Source organism: Ornithodoros turicata, chromosome 3 (genome assembly GCF_037126465.1).
Source record: "Ornithodoros turicata isolate Travis chromosome 3, ASM3712646v1, whole genome shotgun sequence".
NCBI classification, from domain to species: Eukaryota; Metazoa; Arthropoda; class Arachnida; order Ixodida; family Argasidae; genus Ornithodoros; species Ornithodoros turicata.
In genome coordinates, this window is record NC_088203.1 from 61,522,274 (window position 1) to 61,541,735 (window position 19,462).

Below are 19,462 nucleotides of genomic sequence, written 5' to 3' on the forward strand. Positions count from 1 at the left end.
TCACAAGCTTGATGAGCATTTCGCGCCAAGAGAGAACGAAGACTACGCCAGATATATCTTCCGTTGCCGAATGCAAAAGCCTCAAGAACCTTTTGAGTCATTCGTCACAGATTTGAAACTCAAAGCTCGCGCTTACAATTTCGCAAACGAACGGGAGATGATGATACGTGACCAAATTGTTTTTGGCTGCAACGACGACAAAGCGAGGGCAGACATATTGAAGATGGAAGACCCATCCCTTGACAGAGTTATAAAGGTCTGCACCGCACAAGATGTCAATGAAGAATCAACTGCAAGCGTTCAAGAATGAAGGCAATACAATGAAAGAAGAGACTGACGCGGTCAACGCAGTGAAGACAAAACATCGCAAGCAAAACGTACGGAAGACAACAGATGACTCAACAACGAATAAAACAAATGCAGGAGCGAAGACATGCCGTTACTGTGGCACATCGCATGTTTTTGCCAAACTTAAGTGTCCTGCTTGGGGACAGACGTGTAGAAAATGTGGCAAGGACAACCACTTTGCCAGTCAGTGCAAAACAAAGCCACAAAAGCCACACATTCACCAGGTGCAGGGAGACAGCTCGGAAGAGGAAATTCTAGCAGTCAAGAAAAGAAGCACCAAAGAAGTTATCTACACAGTGCTTGAACGCCGAGATACAAATGAACAAATCAAATTTCAAGTTGATAGTGGTGCATCGGAGAACATTGTTCCATCAAGATATGTGCTACAACATGAAGTGGAAGACACAAGCACAAAGCTTCAAGTGTACAATGGAACAACGGTCAAACCACGAGGCAAATGCTGGCTACATTTGAGGAGCCGAGAAACTGGCAAGAAATACTCCATAGAATTTATAGTTGTGGATGAGGACCGTGTCCCACTCCTTGGAAGAACAACATCAGAGAAGATGGGACTCATAACAGTGAACTACAAACTGGTGTCTGCCATTCAAGCAAGCCCAGAGGACCCAAACGACATAATTAAAAGGTTCCCAGAAGTTATAAGTGAAGGGTTAGGCAGATTCAGTGAACCAGTACACCTCACTGTGGACAAATCAATACCTCCCAGAGCTACTTCGTCCTACAAGGTGCCCATCAACATCAAGCAACAGTTGAAGGAAGAGTTACAAAAGCTTGAAAAAAGAGGCATAATCACCAAGGTGAATCAGCCTACATCTTGGGTGAGCCGCATGGTCGTAGCCAGAAAGAAATCTGGGGAGCTGAGGATCTGCATTGACCCTCAGGCACTAAATGAAGCACTAAAAAGGGAACGACACCCGCTTCCAGTGCTGGATGATGTGCTACCAGACCTTTCACAGGCAAAAGTGTTTTCAAAGCTGGATCTCAAGGACGGTTACTGGCACTGTGAGCTAGATGAAGCATCAAGTTTTCTCACCACATTCCAGACACCATTTGGACGCCACAGATGGCTGAGACTACTGTTCGGACTAGCGGTGAGCAGTGAGATTTTTCAGAAGAAGCTCCAAAGTGCGTTAGATGGACTTGAGGGAGTCATATGTGTAGCTGACGACATCCTAGTCTATGGAGTAGGAGAAGACAGAGAAACAGCGCAACGAGACCACAACGAGAAACTGGAAAAACTCCTGACGAAATGTCAACAAGAAGGAATAGTCATCAACAAAAAGAAGATTGAAATCGACACTGATGAAGTCACATTCTTAGGACACAAACTGACACGAAAAGGGCTAGGTATTGACCCCGAAAACGTCAGAGCCATAACCTCCATGCCCCCCCCCCCCCCAACAGACGTACAAGGTGTACAAAGATTGAACGGCATGGTGAATTACCTGTCGAGATTCCTACCACATCTGTCCGACACTATGAAACCTCTCAGAAGGCTAACAAGAAAGGATATGAAATGGGAATGGACAACTGAGCAGCAACAAGCATTTGATGCAGTCAAGCAACTGATTACCTCCCCCCCATTCTAGCCTTCTATGACAGCTCAAAAGAACTCACAATTCAGTGTGATGCCAGCCAAAAAGGACTTGGGACTGCACTAATGCAGGAAGGCAACCCAATAGCATTCGCCAGCAAAGCATTAACCCCAACAGAGATGAAATATGCTCAAATCGAGAAGGAAATGCTAGCAATAGTCTTCTCACTCGAGAAATTTCATCAGTACACTTTTGGCCGTAGCACAAGGGTGATCACAGACCACAGACCACTACAAAAGATTGTGAAGAAACTGCTGGACAAAGTGCCACGCAGACTACAGAGCATGCTGTTGCAGATGCAGAAGTACGACGTAGACGTGGAGTACAGACCGGGCAAAAGTCTAGTGATAGCGGATACTGTGTCAAGAGCATATCTTCCAGAGACTGACGACAGAGAAAACTCCATGCACATCAATGCAGTCACACGACAAAGGGTCCAACAAGCAACACTAAAGAAGGTAGCAACTGCCACCAACAAGGACCACAGCCTGTGCACATTAAGGGACATCATTACGTCTGGATGGCCAGACACAAAGACTGGCCTACCGCCTGATGTAGCAGCCTTCTTCGCCATGCGACACGAGCTCACCGTCGAAGATGACCTGATATACAAGGGACAACGTGTAGTCATACCCAAAGAACTAAGAACAGAAATCAAGGCAGCTCTTCACTCGTCACATCTTGGGGTAGAAAGTAGCCTGAGACGAGCTCGTGAATGCGTATACTGGCCCAGCATGAATGCGGAATTACGGGACTACATCCTAAATTGTGATGTTTGCCAGAAGTTCGGGAAGGATCAGCAATGGGAATCACTGCTCCTTCACCCAGTACCCGGAAATCCATGGGAGAGAGTCGGGACCGACCTCATGGAATACGACAATTGCACCTTCCTAGTCACAGTCGTCTACTACAGCAACTTCTTTGAAGTTGATGAACTTACTAATACCACGACAGCTTCAGTCATAAAGAAACTGAAAGCACAATTTGCAAGACACGGGATACCTGATGTTCTTGTCTCCGACAATGGACCGCAGTTTAGCAGTGCAGCATTTGGACAGTTTGCCAATGAGTGGTGTTTCACCCATCACACCTCCAGTCCAGGCTTTCCGCATCCAATGGCATGGCAGAGTCAGCAGTCAAAACTGCGAAAGCCCTACTGAAAAAGGCATTAGACAGTGGATTGGACAGACTATCACATGTCTCTTTTGTCGCACCGCAACACACCGCGCCAAGGACTGGCAGCAAGCCCAGCACAACTTCTCATGGCACGGAGAACAAGGACAACCCTCCCAACGACAAGTACCCTCCTCGAGCCACATGTAACTAGGATCAACAAACAACAAGGAGAAAGAAGGAAGAGGATCGAGCAACTGTACAACAAAAGCTCCAAAGACCTATCCGACCTGAGGCAAGGCAACAAAGTGAGAGTGAGACCATACCAAGGGAACGAATGGCGCAAAGGTGTAGTAAAAGGCAAATTCGGGGAACGATCATACGAAGTCGAAGTCAATGGAACTATTCTACGACGAAATAGAGTGCACTTGCGGGCCGTCCCAAAAGCCTCCAATACAGAACAGACACTGAGTAGCGAGTCTGCAGTTGCAGACAGTGCCATAGCCCAGACTAAAACAGCTGATACAGTGACACCTCAAGAAGAAGGCAGAAGCCCTGAAGCTACACCACAGGTGCAGCAGAGTGAAAGGGACAAAGATGTCGCACAAGAGCAAACTCCACAGACAGCCCAGCCGCTGCACCCAACAATTGTCTGCAACCCGTGTACCCGCAGCAGGAGGACACGTCACCTGCCACCAAAGTTCAAGGACTACATTATGTGATGACACTTATTCCTCAAAAGGGAGGATGTTGCATGGTGTCTTAGTTTTAGCAGCGCCCGCAAGGGGGCCCAAGGCTACGAGAGAAGCAAGACCGCGCGCTTCGATGAGACAGCCGCGTCTCCCATGTCTCCAGTCTTAATGTAGCCACTTTAAATGTCTGTAATCGCAAGTTGTCATTAAAGACATGTAACAGTTTCGACTGGGGCGAGAGTCCATTGAAGATGATCCACGCGATGGTCGTACAGTGGAAGTGGTGGCACAAGAAAATTTGTCTCTTGTCGAGGAGGTAGTGCTGAGCGACAGGCGTCTGAAGGTGAAGGAAATCTCAGAAAGGCTGGGGCTTTCCAAAACAACCATTTTTTGCATCATCGGCGAGGGCCTTCACATGAAAAAGGAAAGTGCGAGATGGGTGCCACGACTTCTCTCGTCAGTTCAAAAGCAAGAGCGCGTCATTTGTGCCAAAGAGTTTTTGGAGCTCTGTCAAGACAACGAAGAAGAAATATTCAAGTCAATTGTCACAGGGGATACACTATGAGGGTGCTCAACTCTGATCCCCTATTGAAAAAGGAGTCGATGGAATGGTGCAAACCAGGAGAAGCACCCCCAAGAAAAGCCAAGGTCACACAATCCACAAAGAAGATAATGGCAACAATATTTTGGGATTATCATGGGATCCTCCTCATCGACTTCAAAGAGAGGAACACCACAGTGAATGCGACTTATTATGCTTCACTCCTGCACCGACTGTGAGACGCCATCAAGGAAAAGAGGCGCGGCAGGTTGAGTCGAGGTGTCCGGTTGCTCCAGGACAATGCCCCTGTCCACACGGCTTCTGTTGCCAAGGCTTCGAAGAAATCCACCACCCACCCTACAGTCCAGACTTGGCACCGAGTGACTACTTCCTGTTCTCAAACTTGAAGCGGGATCTCAGAGGACGGAGATTTCAAAACGATAGTGAGGTGCAAGAGGCAGTTTTTCAGCATTTCGCAGACAAAACTTCCGACTATTTTTTCAAGGGTATACGAATGCTGGTTGAAAGGTGTCAAAAGTGCATCGAAGTTAACGGTGACTATGTCGAAAAGTGATACACTTGTTTCGTCTCGATGACTATTAAAAGTTGGTCGGGCCGGAAACTTATGGAACCACACTCGTATCTCCAAGATGATTAGAGCCTGAAGTTTTAGGGGTTTGCCCGATTCGTCCCCGAATTTGCACCCCGAATTGAAGGTTGCCTATTTAGGGTGAAACCCATTTTTACCCGGCAAACTGCCCTCACTGGGACATTTGTAGGAAGGCATTAACTTAATTGTTTGGCAGCAAATGCAGTTACATCCCCGTTTGTACCAAACCACTACAGTTAGTTTGAGTAGCTGAGCCCGATTTCTCCCCGAATTTTTTCACCTGAATTCACATTAATTTACTGCACACGTTTATTTACCCGATTTTAACCCCCCGAATTTCGAAAAAAATATTTCCCGAAAACTTCAGGCTCTAAAGATGATCAAGAGTTGGTGGCTGCAGTTATCCCATCGGAAATCCCCCCTGAATCAGTTATGTTATGCAAGTTTTCTATTGTCTTCACAACGCATAGTAGCGCCGCACAATATGATAGTAGAGCTGATAATAAATGTGAATACTGATACAAAATATTTTTCGAGAAATATAGCTTTTTATGCAGGATATGTAGCAATTTTCGACTGTATTCGATTTGTTATTATTTGATGAAATAAATATTCTCTTAGTTTTCGGCAGTAACCTAAATTTCACTATTCACACAGCCCTACACTACAGGCTCGTCTGAAGCATCTGCATCTCACTACCCGCTTAATGAGGAAGATCTCTCGCGAGAATGCTCTTCACCAGCAGGCAACCAGCTAGCATACCTGCTTCACTTTCGCCTGCTTCTAGCTGCGAGGGCCCTGCTCTGTGGCCATCGCTTTGTGTTGTAGAAAAACTGCAACCACTGCTGCGATGGTGCGACTTAAGGCCATGCCAATGTACAAGACCCTCGCAACAAAAGAAAAGGTAAAGTCGTTATCGATAAGATAGAATGTGCTCAAAAACATGCCTGGAGAGTATCCATTAGGTGTGCTGCTCCGCATGCCATCGTTTACAGAAGTGTCAGCTGTTACGTGCAACTTTGTGGGAGTATGGCGTATGTAACAACCTCATGGAACTGATGTGCCATTTACAACGAATGGTCACTTTTGACACCAGTTATTGTACATGACAGACTTGGGTAAGTGATATTCTGCACCTTTACTCTTGCACCTTTCTCCTTTCTCAATAAAGGTATGACTAGTCAGCTTGTCTGAGCTCGCTGAATTCACAAACCCACTTCAATCAAATTTTAATTGCCGTACATGCAACTTTGGATCAACAAGGTTTTACTGTATTAGTCATTAGGCCTCTAATTGGGTAGTCCTTGAACATTGATGAAGCGCTTGATCCAGAACTGCTACATGTCCATACCAAAAGTGACAAAATAAGTTTAAAACACACAACAAAAGCACACAGTTCAGCAAATTTCCACACACAGTATGTGCTCTAATTTGGCAAAAGAGCAAAATATGTAGAAGAACATAAAACTGCAACACACAAGGCTCCTTCTGTGTTGTGGTTTTATGTTTGTCCGCTTAAGGATGTGCGGATTTTCGAAGTACAGTGAGTCTCGGTTACAACGGCCTCGTTAAAGAGTAACCTCAGGTTACACCGAACAAGTTAAAGACAACCGTCAAAATCTCTATACGCTCAATGTAAATTTCTAACAGGTATAACGAAAAGAGCAGAGTGAAGCCACTGGTCATGACGAATGCTTTTTGCGGCTGCGGCGTCCATAATACAGGCCATACAGCACAATAGGATAGTAGCCTGGTACTGTTCCTCTTTCTTTCTCTCGGAGAACGAGAGTGTGGTTTCCGACCAGAAGGCGCCAGTCACATCCAATCGCGTAGGGCGCAGGTTTCGCCCTCACCGCCCTGCCGGCCCCACGACCTTGCCGCTGTTCAGGTGGTCCGCTGTAAGTTGGCAGCTTGTTGTAGCACGGTGAGTCAACGCATAATCTTTTATTGTCCTTCCAACGGAAATAAGCCACCAGGGTAGTGGGTTGACCTCAACCTGACCTCAAGGAATTGACCTCGACAAGAGGATCTCTGTCATCAACGAGCTTTTGAGAGGCATCACAAACAGCGAACTGGTAAAGAAGTACGGTTTGTCGAAATTACGATTTCAACTATCGCGAAGGATAAAAATAAAATCCTTGCAGCAGTCAGCCTCAACAGAAACAAGAATAGGAAGCCTTTCCGAGAGGCTACCTATCAACATGTCGAAGATACAATGCTCAAGTGGCTTCTGGACGCTCGCACGAGAATCATTCCGATCAGTGGACCACTGCGAATCTTTCGATGACTTTGCAACAGCTGATAATGATGCTCAAGCTGTGTCTGAGATTAGTGGCCAAGCCATTGTTGACGAAGTGCGCACAGCATCAGCGGCATTGGATGACATGCCGGAAGATGCAGGAATACGTTGGGGCAGCCTTTAAAGGAAAATGGTGCAAAAAAAAAAAGGTACCCAATTTTCCGGGAGACTGAAGGGCCCATCCGTACAATCAAGAGATTGAAAGAAATTCCGGAGTCTTCCGGATAATCCGGGACACTTGGCAGGTATGCATTGCTATTGCCATGATCAGCATTAACCTGATACTAAATTGATACCTGATTTTAAAAAAAAATGCTAGGCCTAGATCTGACGGCAAATTACAATCAAGTAAAATCAGTCTGTGCTGCCAAAATGCAATGCATGCAGAAGGCGCTGTAAACAGCTTGAGGTTTAGATTGTAAATACTGCGAAAAGAGGCCAAGAAACACTCATGAAGTGCAGCCTAGATCCTCAAATTACATTAATATGAGTACTTTGCCATTCAAAACACAAGATCCGCATAGTGACTGAACTTGAAAATTAATTAAGCACTAACAGTTAGGAGTGTAACAGATGGGACAGACCTCGTCGTCGTCCAGTGCGTCTCTCATATTCATGGGTGGTGCAGTTGCTGACAGGGGTCCTTGCTGTTGAGACAAGCTCCCAGAATCCACCAAAGGTGAAGTGGATGTCTGTTCTACAGTGCGAGGTACCATGGGTTCCACAACAAAGAGCTCCTCACTTCCCTAGCAAAAGAATACAGAAAAAATATATTCACGAACGGGAAGATAAAGCGAGCCTCAAGTCATGCAGTCTCTCAGGCCACGAGTTCGTGAGTTTAGCCTCATTTTACCCTCCATTTATCTTTGCAATGGAACATTAATGACAGAGTGATATTTCCACTCCAGACAACATTAACAAACACTTGAAAGAATGATATTCTTACCCAATCAAGGTATCTGTTCTATTGCAAGCTCATTGAGTTTGTCATACCAAGTCAATCAAATCCACAATCTAAAATGCATACATAGGCAGCCGTGGTACCATAACCAGTGAGCACAGGACCATGAAGGGCAGTGAGAAGGGCACGGTGCATTCGTATTTCCAATTTGCTGATAATATGTACACTACCAGTAATCTACTGATAACTCAAACTTCAATATCCAGTGTAGTCAGTTTAACTTCGGGGGTATTTTAACCTAACTGACGCATCGATTTGCATATTGAGTGCGTGACACAGAAACTTCGTTGGTTTCTAAAAGTTTGTGGATCGCCCACGGCTGCATTTCGTGCCGAACGATGCATTGGAATGTGCAGAACGAGTTCACCGAAGGCACAACCTACACAGCAGTCAAAACAGAGTATTTTCTGTTGCTGGCATGGCTCCGTATTCGCAAATATCCACACCAAAAGGAACAGTAAAGGATGCAGGCAAGCTGGTGCAGAAGAGGGCAACATCCTCTGCACTCACCTAAACTCTTGCACTAATTATTGCCCAATATTAGGGGTGTGCGAATCCGAATATTTCAAGTCGAATCGAATATCGAATCGAATGGGGGAAAAAATTCCGAATACCGAATCGAATATCGAATATTTGTGCAAAATTTGCAATATGTGACTTTCGCACTAAAAGTTTCCATTTTGTAGCCCATGGCTTTAGTGTAATTTTTCTGGCATTATCTGTCACGAGAGAGACATGCAATTCTTCTGTTTAAAGCCCCTACTCTTTAATTTTACATGAGAGTGCTTCCTGCTTTTCAGGTGAGCCTACACTTACTGGAGTGGTTACCTTCATTTCAAAATTTGATGTCAGGCAGTAGCATGTTATACGGATGAGGCTGTAATTGTTTCAGACAACCACAGGCCATTTGTGAAACAAACGAATTGGCAGCCTGCCTCAGTTTTGCCATGAACACCCTTTAGTTTCTTTGCGCTCGTCCTAGGAAGTTCCACTACTGAAATTTTAGATGTAAAAGACATCTTTAAGACACCCTTCTTGTTCGTGGGCTGCAGTCATTATTCAAGAGTCCTAACCTTTTAAAGGCAACCTCACAGACATCAAATCAAAGTCCCTCGTCGGCACTGCTAAACTGCATGTGGGAGGGGCGCCGCCCCTTCCACATAAAATGTCTACAAAACTAACTTTGGATAACGTTATCTTAAACTAAACACCGTCCAGCCTGTGTTGGTTCTGCAGCAAGGGCAATTTCGTAAAGGAGGCTTCACCTCATACACGGAAGCATCAGGTGAAGCCCACTTTCGGGTTGTGTCGTTCATATTCGTGGAATAGTCGAATATTCGATTCGCGAATCGAATAGTTCGAGCGTTTGATATTCGATTCGATTCGAGAATTCGAATATTCGCACACCCCTAGTAGCAACGCATTTGCAGATGAGCGCAACAACCTCACCAACTCCGTGCGTTGCTCTGCAGGTATTCTACTATTCTCACCGTAACTACAACGTACAAATTCAAGCGCAACAGCTGCTATGATATTTGAAAAAAAAAAGAAACTGAATATCAATTTCCGAATACTAATAAGAATCCAGCATAGCAAATATTCGATTTGTTTTTGAAATTTTGAATATTTGCACAACTCTAATTAAAACGCAAGCAAACTGATGTAACGATACTGTTGGTATCATTTCCTTGAGCTTGAGGAGGTGGTAGGGACAGGAGCAGGAAACTAGTCCTGTCTACTTGTTTTTTGTCTACTTATAATTTTGATTGCGATTGCGACAAAATTTTGAGGTGCGCACGCAGATTTTCCCCATGAAATGAAAGAAGCACTGAACACGAACATCATGGAAACAATCCCGTGTGATAAGCACAGCCATACAGCATTGTCGAGGATCGCCGTTTTATTGCGCTAATGAATGAGAACATTCCAAACTATGCATTACTGTCTGGAACAATGGTCTCACGTGTGAGGTCATCCCTGTGAGCACACTGAAACCGTAAGGGTTCTCGCCTACATAACAAATGCAGAAGGCATTGTCGGTGCAAAAAGAAGAGAGCACTTGCTGCACAGTGGAACCTCGTTAACATGTACTCGCTTAAACGGTGGTTCCGGTTAAACAGTAGTTGTGCCGAATCCCCGACATGGCTTCCATAGATGCCCATGTATTTTCCGCTCGTTAAACCGTAGCAGCTTGCAGTCCCCATATCGGTTTATGCGTACCTCCTCCGTCGCGAAACACCGTCCACCGCCACAAGATTCCTCCCTCGTCGACTGCTCCGCACACGCACGGGCGCCAGGGTTCAAGGGCCAGGCGAGGAGCGAGGATCAGGCAATTATTCGCGGAACCTTAAATTCGCAGTACCGCAGTGCGTCGTCCCCACACGAGGCGTCTTTGGGACTTTCCATCTTGAACTAACAAAAGGACAACAACCCTGGACAATAACCCATTTCGCCCCTTTTAAGCCCTTCTGACTCAGAGTGCAACAATGAGGGGTCATATCTGTCATATGTACCGCCCGTTCCTCTAGCGGGGTCTTCTTCAAGTATGTTACCGTGGCGTTTCTCCCAGCGAATTCTTCGTGCACATAAATCGTCTGTTGTTTCAAACATCAAAGATTTGTACTGCATTTCTTCCATCATATGGACTGAGCTTCTTGGTAACCGATATCGTTCCCATATCTTCTTCCGACAGTGGGTCTTCTTAAAAAATCGGAACTTTGCAAAGGTGTGGTTTTAAAGGAGAGTTCTGCTTCATCCTCACGCTGTGCCACCTTCTCAACATAACCCTGGGCAACAATTCAGTGGCTCTGTGATCAATCCCTGCAATATTCCGCTGCCGAAACCCGTGGTTGACCTGTTATCATCAACACCGAAGTTTTGCCTTCCTGTCAAGCCGACTGAGCTTGATGTGGCTGCTATGATAGATTCTGTTGCCTGCAAGATTGCTGACCCGTCCGCCAAGAACCTCTTCGCTGCTAGATGTGTTTCCCAAATTCCTGCAAGCGCCATGTCAAAAAACACCAAGCCAGTGTCTTCTCAACTTGCTCCCGTGATCAAGAACCTTGAAACCTTGGATTTGAAGCTCCTTCAAAGTGACAAATCTGGAAAATTCGCGGTCCTCCTGAACCAACTTTTCAGGTCTAAAGTGGATGCTGCTCTTTCGTCATTATTTAAGCCGTTTAATGGTTCCCTGAAGAAATCCAAGTCAATTATCGTCACTCTACTTTCAAGATGTGAACACCCCCTTGCGGCAGCTATCCAGAAATGTAACCATTCCACCCTGGATGTGAAATTCTTCATCAAAGATCATAAGCCGGAAATGCCCTTACGGGTTGTGGTATCTGAACATGGTTCGTGGCAGCGAACTGTATCAGACTTTCTTCAGCGAGCTCTAAAGTACATCACCCTTTCAGGATCTATCTCGATAAAAAAACACTGGTGAGCTCATTGAGTACATCAAACCCTTGTATGCTCAACAGTTTCAATTGTTTTCGCTTGATATTAAGGACTTATACTACTCCATGAACATTCCGCTCTTGCTGCAACGTGTTTCAAGTTTCATTGATGACAATTTAACGGCCTTTCAGAACTCTGTTGGTATCCCTTCTGGGAGTTTTCTGACTGTATTATTACCTCGAGTCTACGGTTGTAACCTGGGATAACATGCCATTTATACAATCTAATGGTGTATGCATTGGGTCATCTGTTGCGCCGATCTTGGCTGAGATATATCTCAATGCTCTAGACAATGCGATTCGATCTTTCTGTAACTCTCAGTGGGTAGATAACACCATATACATTCGCCGATATGTTGACGACATTATTGTTTTGTATAATCGCCCGTCCTTATCACCTGTCACGGTTGCCGATGCTATCATGTCTCTCGCGCCGGAGTTAAAATTTTCTGTTGAGTATCCTTCCTGCAATAAGTTGAAATATCTTGACCTTACATTTGTGTCTCATTATGGTCTATGCTGGCAATATGGTAACGAGGCTAACAAACCCATCCTCCCATGTTCTAGTTCACATTCCAAGTTAGTTAAGTTTGGGATCATTTCAAGTCTTTTAAATGCTGCTTCTTCAAAAGGTTGTCTTCATTGTGTTTCGTCGAGTATCTCACGGCAGGTTAACAGACTTGTTCAAGCAGGTTATGACATGGAGTTGATTGCTTCCAGGGCTCTTATTCTCCTACGCAAGCTTCATCTTAGACCAGACATCATCAATGAGAATGCCAATTCATCTTCCAACAAATTAGTTGTCATACTGTATTATCATTCTATCTCCCATAACATTTTATCTGTTGCGAGGGATTTTGGGTTGAAAGTGGTTTTTTCTAATGCCTTCAGGTTAAGTAGATTGACTCCATTCAATGTCGTGCCAAAAGGTTGCACTGTAAAGCATAAGTCTGCGATTGTACCATGCACATGTGCTGTTGTTTATTCTATTCCCTTAAGTTGTGGTTTTTGTTATGTGGGGCAGACTGGACGTTGTTTAAAAGACCGCCTTCGAGAACACCAGCTCAACTTAAAAAAGAGCCATATCTCCAGCGAGCTAGTTGAGCATCTTCGGCAATGCAGCAACTGTGAGCCCATTTTCAGCGAAACCGTGGTTGTGTCTAGGGAAAGGGATAAGTGGAAAAGACTTTTGAAAGAGACAGTGGCGATAACGCAGCGTGGGAACAGTGTAAATAGGCCATCCTTTATCCCTCTCCCTCCCCTCCGGGAGTTGTTAGGTATTTAGGAGGTTTGGTGTTATTAAATCATTACTGTGTCTGAGAACTCTTGTGCTTGTCTTCGTGTCCCGTGTCTCTCGGTTATTCGTTCCTTCATCATCATGCACCAGTTAGTCTGCAACCTATCTCTTTTATGGGTCATATCACTCGTGTGGCATCTGGGTCATTGACGAATTTCCTTGTCTCCTGCCATTCATGTGTCCGTATCGACACAGTGAACATGGTGACAGCTTCGTATTTTTCGACTCATTACCGCCATGTCCTTGCTCCGGTACTTCAAGCCAACGTTGCCGCCTCCTCCTTCTTCAACCAGCGACCACGTGCGTGGCTGCCCGACAGTGCCGTCCTCCATACGTAGGAGACAAATGTTTTGTGCTGCCAACGAACATGTCACACGAAGTCGCTGATCGGCACAACCAGAAGAAACGTGGCAAGTACAACAACTACAGTCCTGAAGTCAGGTGCAGAACTGAAAGTGCAGCATAATAAACCGCGTACATAAGATGTATCAGTGTCTTGCGCCTTAGTTCTTTCTCATATTTTCTGAAAGTGCTTCGAATATTTCGCGGGACTTTAATTTCGCGAAAAAAGAGTTCTCGCGAAAATTACTACTTATACAGTAATTTGGGGATAATGGGGACCTCGCATAATGCATGTTGTTCGTCGGCGCCTTCATCAGGTGTCTCAGCGGTAATACGCATGGAAGATAATAAAACAAGGACAACTTTTTTTAGTTGTTCAAATAATGGCGTGACAAGTTTTCAAAGGTCGAGGTATCGATTTTATTTTTTTATTCCGACATATCGATGAAATATTGATAACTTTTTGTTATAGATATCAATATTTGAATTGACCGATTATTTTTTACAATGCTGATATTAATCGATATCAAAAATTTCGATATTTCTGCCTGACTACTGAAGAGATACTTCGTCATGCAGTTTCTCCCAACTTTATCAGTCAGTGCATCCCCTGTGCAGAGGTAAACTGTCCTAGCCTATTCAAACTGACCCTCTGTTCCTGTTAATATCATCCGGTCAGAGTGCATGCAGCTCAGTGCTGGCATGTCAGAGACACATTTACATATTGCCTTATTAGTTATGAGATAATTACAAATGATTTCCCAGACATTTTTGCCCCTTCAAGAAAAGTTAAAACAAAAAAAATTTTACTGCTCCATGGTTCCGCAAAATACATGGAATTCAAGAGGTATTGTGGAATCTGAGGTTTAGTACAGAATTTCATGCAACTACTGCTTTACTGACAAATACAGCTTCGGTGCCAGAGGTGGACAGACCTACCGCTCATAGGAACTTTTTGTGCAATAACTAGCAAAGAGAAAAACTAACGTACACCACACATCTCACGCTGGCAACAGTTGGGTGAGCTCACTTCTGTGAGCTCAAAATAGTGACAGGTACTTCCCAATGCTTTAAAAAAAAAAAAGACCTACCCCAATTTTAAAGACAATACCCCTTCCATGGACAGCTATTTCTCATATTTGGCCTTCACCGAGTGGTACCTCCACTATAGAAGGTCAAAATTTGCTGCTGTATAGCAGCAGTGGTTCTTGCAAGTGCTTCATAACAATCAGGATGCTTACCTGTACTGCGTCAATGCAAGAGGAAACCAAGCTAAAGGCACCAGTAGGACGTGCCACACCCAAGCGTACAGGAGCGAGCAGGGCATCTGCCGCCTGGCACAACTCTTGCACGGCCAGTGGTAGCAGGGCCTGAAGCACCCTTCTGCACTTCACCAAAGGTTGAGAAGAACCTGTCAGACTTCCTCCACCACTGCTCCCACTGCACACCCCGGAAAAAAAAAAAAGAAATTAAGTTTTATGTTCTACTAAGCCATAATCCCTCTGAACAGGCAGTTACTGTCGTAACACGCATAAAATTTAATAATAAACAACAGAATAATTACAATAAAAAATTCACATAAGCATGCTTTCACAGACATACAAAGAAACTTCACACCCTTTGTCATGATCCAACATATGAGGAAAATTGATGCACCACTATCAGGGCCGCCGAGAGAAATTACGGGACGGGGGATGACTGCGGATGAGTTCTGCCTGGGCCCTTCTCATCACATCTCCTGGTGTTATATCTAGGGTGTCAACCAAATTGCAGCCTTCAAATTCCCCGACTTCTCCAGGATTTCGCTACCTATTTCAAGCAAATTAACTGACCAAAACTTGGTGCTATATTTTGATGCAGGTCCCTCATAAAGCAGATCATTTACTGTATTGGATATTAGTGATGCTGCCCTACTTTTCTGCCTCTGAGCTTGTCATTTTGCTGAACTGCTATTCGCGGCAACGTTGCTACGGCGTGCTGGACCATTCACCCTTTTCTACTTGGCAGATGAGGGCGACTTTCTGCTCCAAAGTCACACACTTCCGTACAGACTTCGACAGCATCATCGGCATCATGTTGAAAAGCAAAGCAACAGTTTCCCTCCCAACCGGCGCATCACATGGTCAGAGAGGTGAGCACGTGCAGACGTGCGACCACTCTTGCTCTCTTTTGCACTGCCCGTTACTGCCGTTCTCGAGCATACTGGAGGGGAATAGCGAGAAGCGCATGTTGCCGTCTAGCGTGACTAAGTCGTGGGTTGTTGCTGACGGTAGGACTCTGCAGCAAGGCATTCCCAAGTCTTGCGTTTTCGTACTATGCGGAGTTGGCTCACGGTAAACTTCGAATAAAGTGCTTCAAAATACATGCATTTCGATTGGGACCTGTTGAAACTTCAAAATAAGCGATCATTCATAAAATGTGAATTCGTTCTAATGAGGAACTACTGTATAGAGTAGTAAACTAACTGATCTGGTGCGACCGTACGTGCTGCTTGTGTGCGAATGTACAAAAATTTCGATTAATATTAATTATCTTTGAAATGTAGGAATTATTTTCTTCCTGAGATATGCGAACAAGAAGTTGCGAGGAGGTGGTAAGCAGAATTTCAACAATAATTTTCGGAATACTGTGAACCAACTAAGTCACTTCATAAAACTAAGACTTTGTACTGCTGCAATATGATGCAGACCCTGTTTAATGAATTTAACTACATGTATACAGCAAGTTATTTTGCATTGTCTCCTGTGTTTCGTTTAAAAGTTTGACTGTGTCGTATTAGTTTTTATTCGTTATTTTTATTACAGTGGACTCTCGTTAATTCGAACTCGAGGGGGCCGCGGTATTTGTTCGAATAAACCGGAGTTCGAATTAACGGGAGACGCTCTCCTGGAAGGGGGCTTGGGCGCAGGGAGCGCATGCAGATGTGTCGCAACGCACTTCGAGTCGTATTTTACGTTCGCAGTACCGGTGTCACTTCAAGACGCATTTATATTGGCGTAATTCAAATCGTTTCAGCTGCCGAACTTCGCCGCTAATGTCGTTACGTTCCCGTTACGTTCCCGATACCGAACCGAAGTTACGGCAGAGAAAACTCCCTGAGCGTCACGGCCGCGCGTTACGACTTTGAAGGAAATACAGGACTTATATGTTCACAAGAATTCACTTACAGAAATTATGAAGCGACTTAAGGTTGAAAGCAGTCAGTATTTCGCTCTTGCAATTGTTTCTTTGAGCGGGACTGTTAGCACCGCTTTTGATTCGGACACAACTTCAAGAGTGGCATCCGCATTTTTCTCGGAAGAAAAATGGCGCACTGTCATATCCAGCGCCGATGCTACATCACATGCACTTGGTAAAGGCACTGGAGCGCGAGACAGGTTAGTGGCTTGAGTCGCCTGAACCTCCGTCGCTAAGCCGGCGCACGCGGCGTCGATGATGTCCGCGTCAGTTAAGAGCCCAGTCTCCACGCCGTCGTCTCTGCTGACATGGTGCAAGTTAGGGAAATAAACGATGTCAGTGAACGATATTGACAGTCGTGAAGTCATAAAAATGAGTGACGGCACGCGCATACACCTCCTCCACCCTTGACGGCCTCAAGAGGAAGAGAGAGAAAGAGGAGAGGGACAAAGGGACAATGCAAGCGTTCACGTAAACTCCTTGCTGTCGTGAAAAGGAGAGAGCGTCCTTGAACAGCGCAAAATGCGGAAAGAGGACGGGAAGCGTACGGAAGGTCAATAACCAGGGAGATATGGGGCGCTGTGACCCGTTCCTCTCTGACGCGCGAGGGCTGTTGGTTCGAATTATGCGGTGTATACGCTCGTCTGTTTGAATTACCAGGAGTGTCTCCCCATTGAAATACACGTGCTTTGGACGGGACTCGGACGAGAGTTCGAATTATCCGTAGGTTCGAATTAAGCGATTTCGAATTAACGAGATTCTACTGTATGATATTGGCGCTGCTCTGCCCATATATGCATCAGTTTTTCACACACCTCTAATTTCAAGTGTTCAATTTTAAAGCACCAAACCTACCTTTTCTTTCTTCCACTATTTGGTGCCATTTCAATGGTGAGAATCACAAAAATGCGTGTGACACTACGCACAAAGCGATGTGCGACACGGCGAGCTTCAGCACTGCGACCTGGCACAGCCTCGTTTTGCATCTCTCGGATGAGAGTTGTAAGTAGAGTATCCAGCATCTGCATAAGAAAACGAAAGCCTCACATCACTGATGTCTAATCTTCTAGTCAGTTGAGTTAGTCTAGTCATCACTAGTCTATCATTTTTGTAATGCATGTAATTGATATTTAATCAAAACATGACAGTAAAAAGTGGCACGGAGAAACAAAAATAATAACCAAGGACCAGCAGCCATACGGAAAAACACTGAGCAAGACTCTGCTGTGCAAGAAGAAAAGCATTATGGAACATAGGCAGTTGAACTTCTAACAGTCGAGCCCCTTTATTATGATGTTCAAGGTAACAACAACTCTGATATTATGATCGAATTGCTGGTTCCTGTCAGCTTGCCCACTGAAGCACATGAAAATGAGACTTCAAAGGAACGACTATCACGGAAGTGTGCCGCAATCAGAATTTGCCCAGCAGCTTTCAAAATGTGTAAAAATCGTGTGAGGGATCGGGATTCAGGTTCACCTCCCGTGGCTGGCACAGGAGGGTGCTACATGCGCAGGGGACGTCAGTGGTCTGCGCGTGTGCAATGGGGGAGGAGGAGGAGAGAACGAGGAAGGGGAGGTTAGAGAATCCAACGTGCTGGAGAGTAAGTGGTGTTTGGGACATTTCAGCGATGTGAGAACTCTAATCGGAAATTGTAAATACTTGTGCAACATTAAAGTGTGTGACTACCTTCGTCGAACCTAACAAGTGGGGGCTCGTCCAAGCAACCCGTGGTGAAGATGTCACTCGATGAAGTCAGCGGAACGGCGAAAGTGGAGGTAGACGCCAGCATCGTGATACAGTGCACCTGTGTACAGGCAGTGCGCCCGACCACAACTGCCGCAACATCGCTACAGCAATGAAGACCCAGCGGCGCGTTCTCAGACTTGCCAAGATTTTCGGGCTACGAGGACCGGCAGTCGCCGGACAGCTTCTTGCAGCGACTGGAAGAATTCTGCCAAGTTTCGGGCATAACTGGAGACCAGCAGCTTCAGCAAGTAGTACCTGCAGCACTAAACGGCAGCGCGAAGCTATGGTGGCGCTTTGTCGGCAAGTTCGATGGCTGGGGAGCCTTTGTGAACGTGTTCCGAAAGGAGTTCATACCCGACGACTACAAACTACGCCTGAAATCGGAGTTGCAGCGGCGGACACAACACCCACAGGAGAATCTCCGCCATTTTATATACATGATCGCCGGATACTTCGATCGGATCGGGGAGAACGCGCCAGACGACGAAAGAGTGCTTACAGCCAGGAGGCTGATGCACCCCCAATTCCAGGATTTGGCGGAGAATATGCAGTTCAAAAACCTGCGCGAGATGGCCGAGGCTGCCGGTGAGCTAATGGAGAAAGCATGGAGCCGTTTAAGTTACAAGCCACCCCCATCAAGCGGCAGCCAATTAGCTCAAGACTTGGCATTTGTTGAGGACACCCTGCAAATCCAGCCATCAAGTCAACCGAGAGGTCATGGAGCCACTGCATATGCTTGGCCTCTACAACCATCAGCCCTCCAACAGCCACCCCCTGTTGACTCTGAGCCAAGGAACACCCAGCCATCCACAGCGTGGAACAGCAGCGCTGGATACGGTAGAAACCAGGCAGGCCATCAATGGCAGTTCCACAGAGAGGGCTTCAGCAATGCTCAAGCTGCAGCTAGAGCACGGAATCAGCCGCAAGTTTGTCATCGCTGTGGAGGAATGGGCCACATGGCGAGGCAGTGTGCTACAAGACCGTCCAGAGGACAGCCCTGCTGCTATGCATGCAACGGTTTTGGACACGTTCGGCCCAACTGTCCGGGAAACGCCCAGGTGTAGGCGCTGACCCGGTCAGCACCTACAACGCAGTGCTGCAGGTAGTAGCCACAGCCGGCCGCAGCGAGCCCTTGCAGGAGGTGACAGTAGGAAACAGCGTCTTCCAAGCATTGCTGGACACCGGATCCAGTGTGAGCCTTTTTGTGCAGCTATGGCAGCTGCTTAGTGAGCAGGAGCAGCCCCTCGAGAGGAGTCTCATTC

General features: G+C 45.8%; 1 protein-coding gene across 3 annotated transcripts in view; it reads right to left on the minus strand.

Moving 5' to 3' along the window:
- The window catches only part of LOC135388521 (E3 ubiquitin-protein ligase UBR5-like), a 272,129-nt gene that overhangs the window by 135,486 nt on the left and 117,181 nt on the right, over positions 1-19,462 (minus strand). For all 3 annotated transcript variants that reach the window (XM_064618109.1, XM_064618108.1, XM_064618107.1), the window contains exons 25-27: positions 17,307-17,473; positions 14,516-14,714; positions 7,804-7,965 (exon numbers count right to left, since the gene is read on the minus strand). In XM_064618109.1, the coding sequence (XP_064474179.1) occupies positions 7,804-7,965; positions 14,516-14,714; positions 17,307-17,473 (528 nt within the window). The remainder of the gene's footprint in view (positions 1-7,803; positions 7,966-14,515; positions 14,715-17,306; positions 17,474-19,462) is intronic.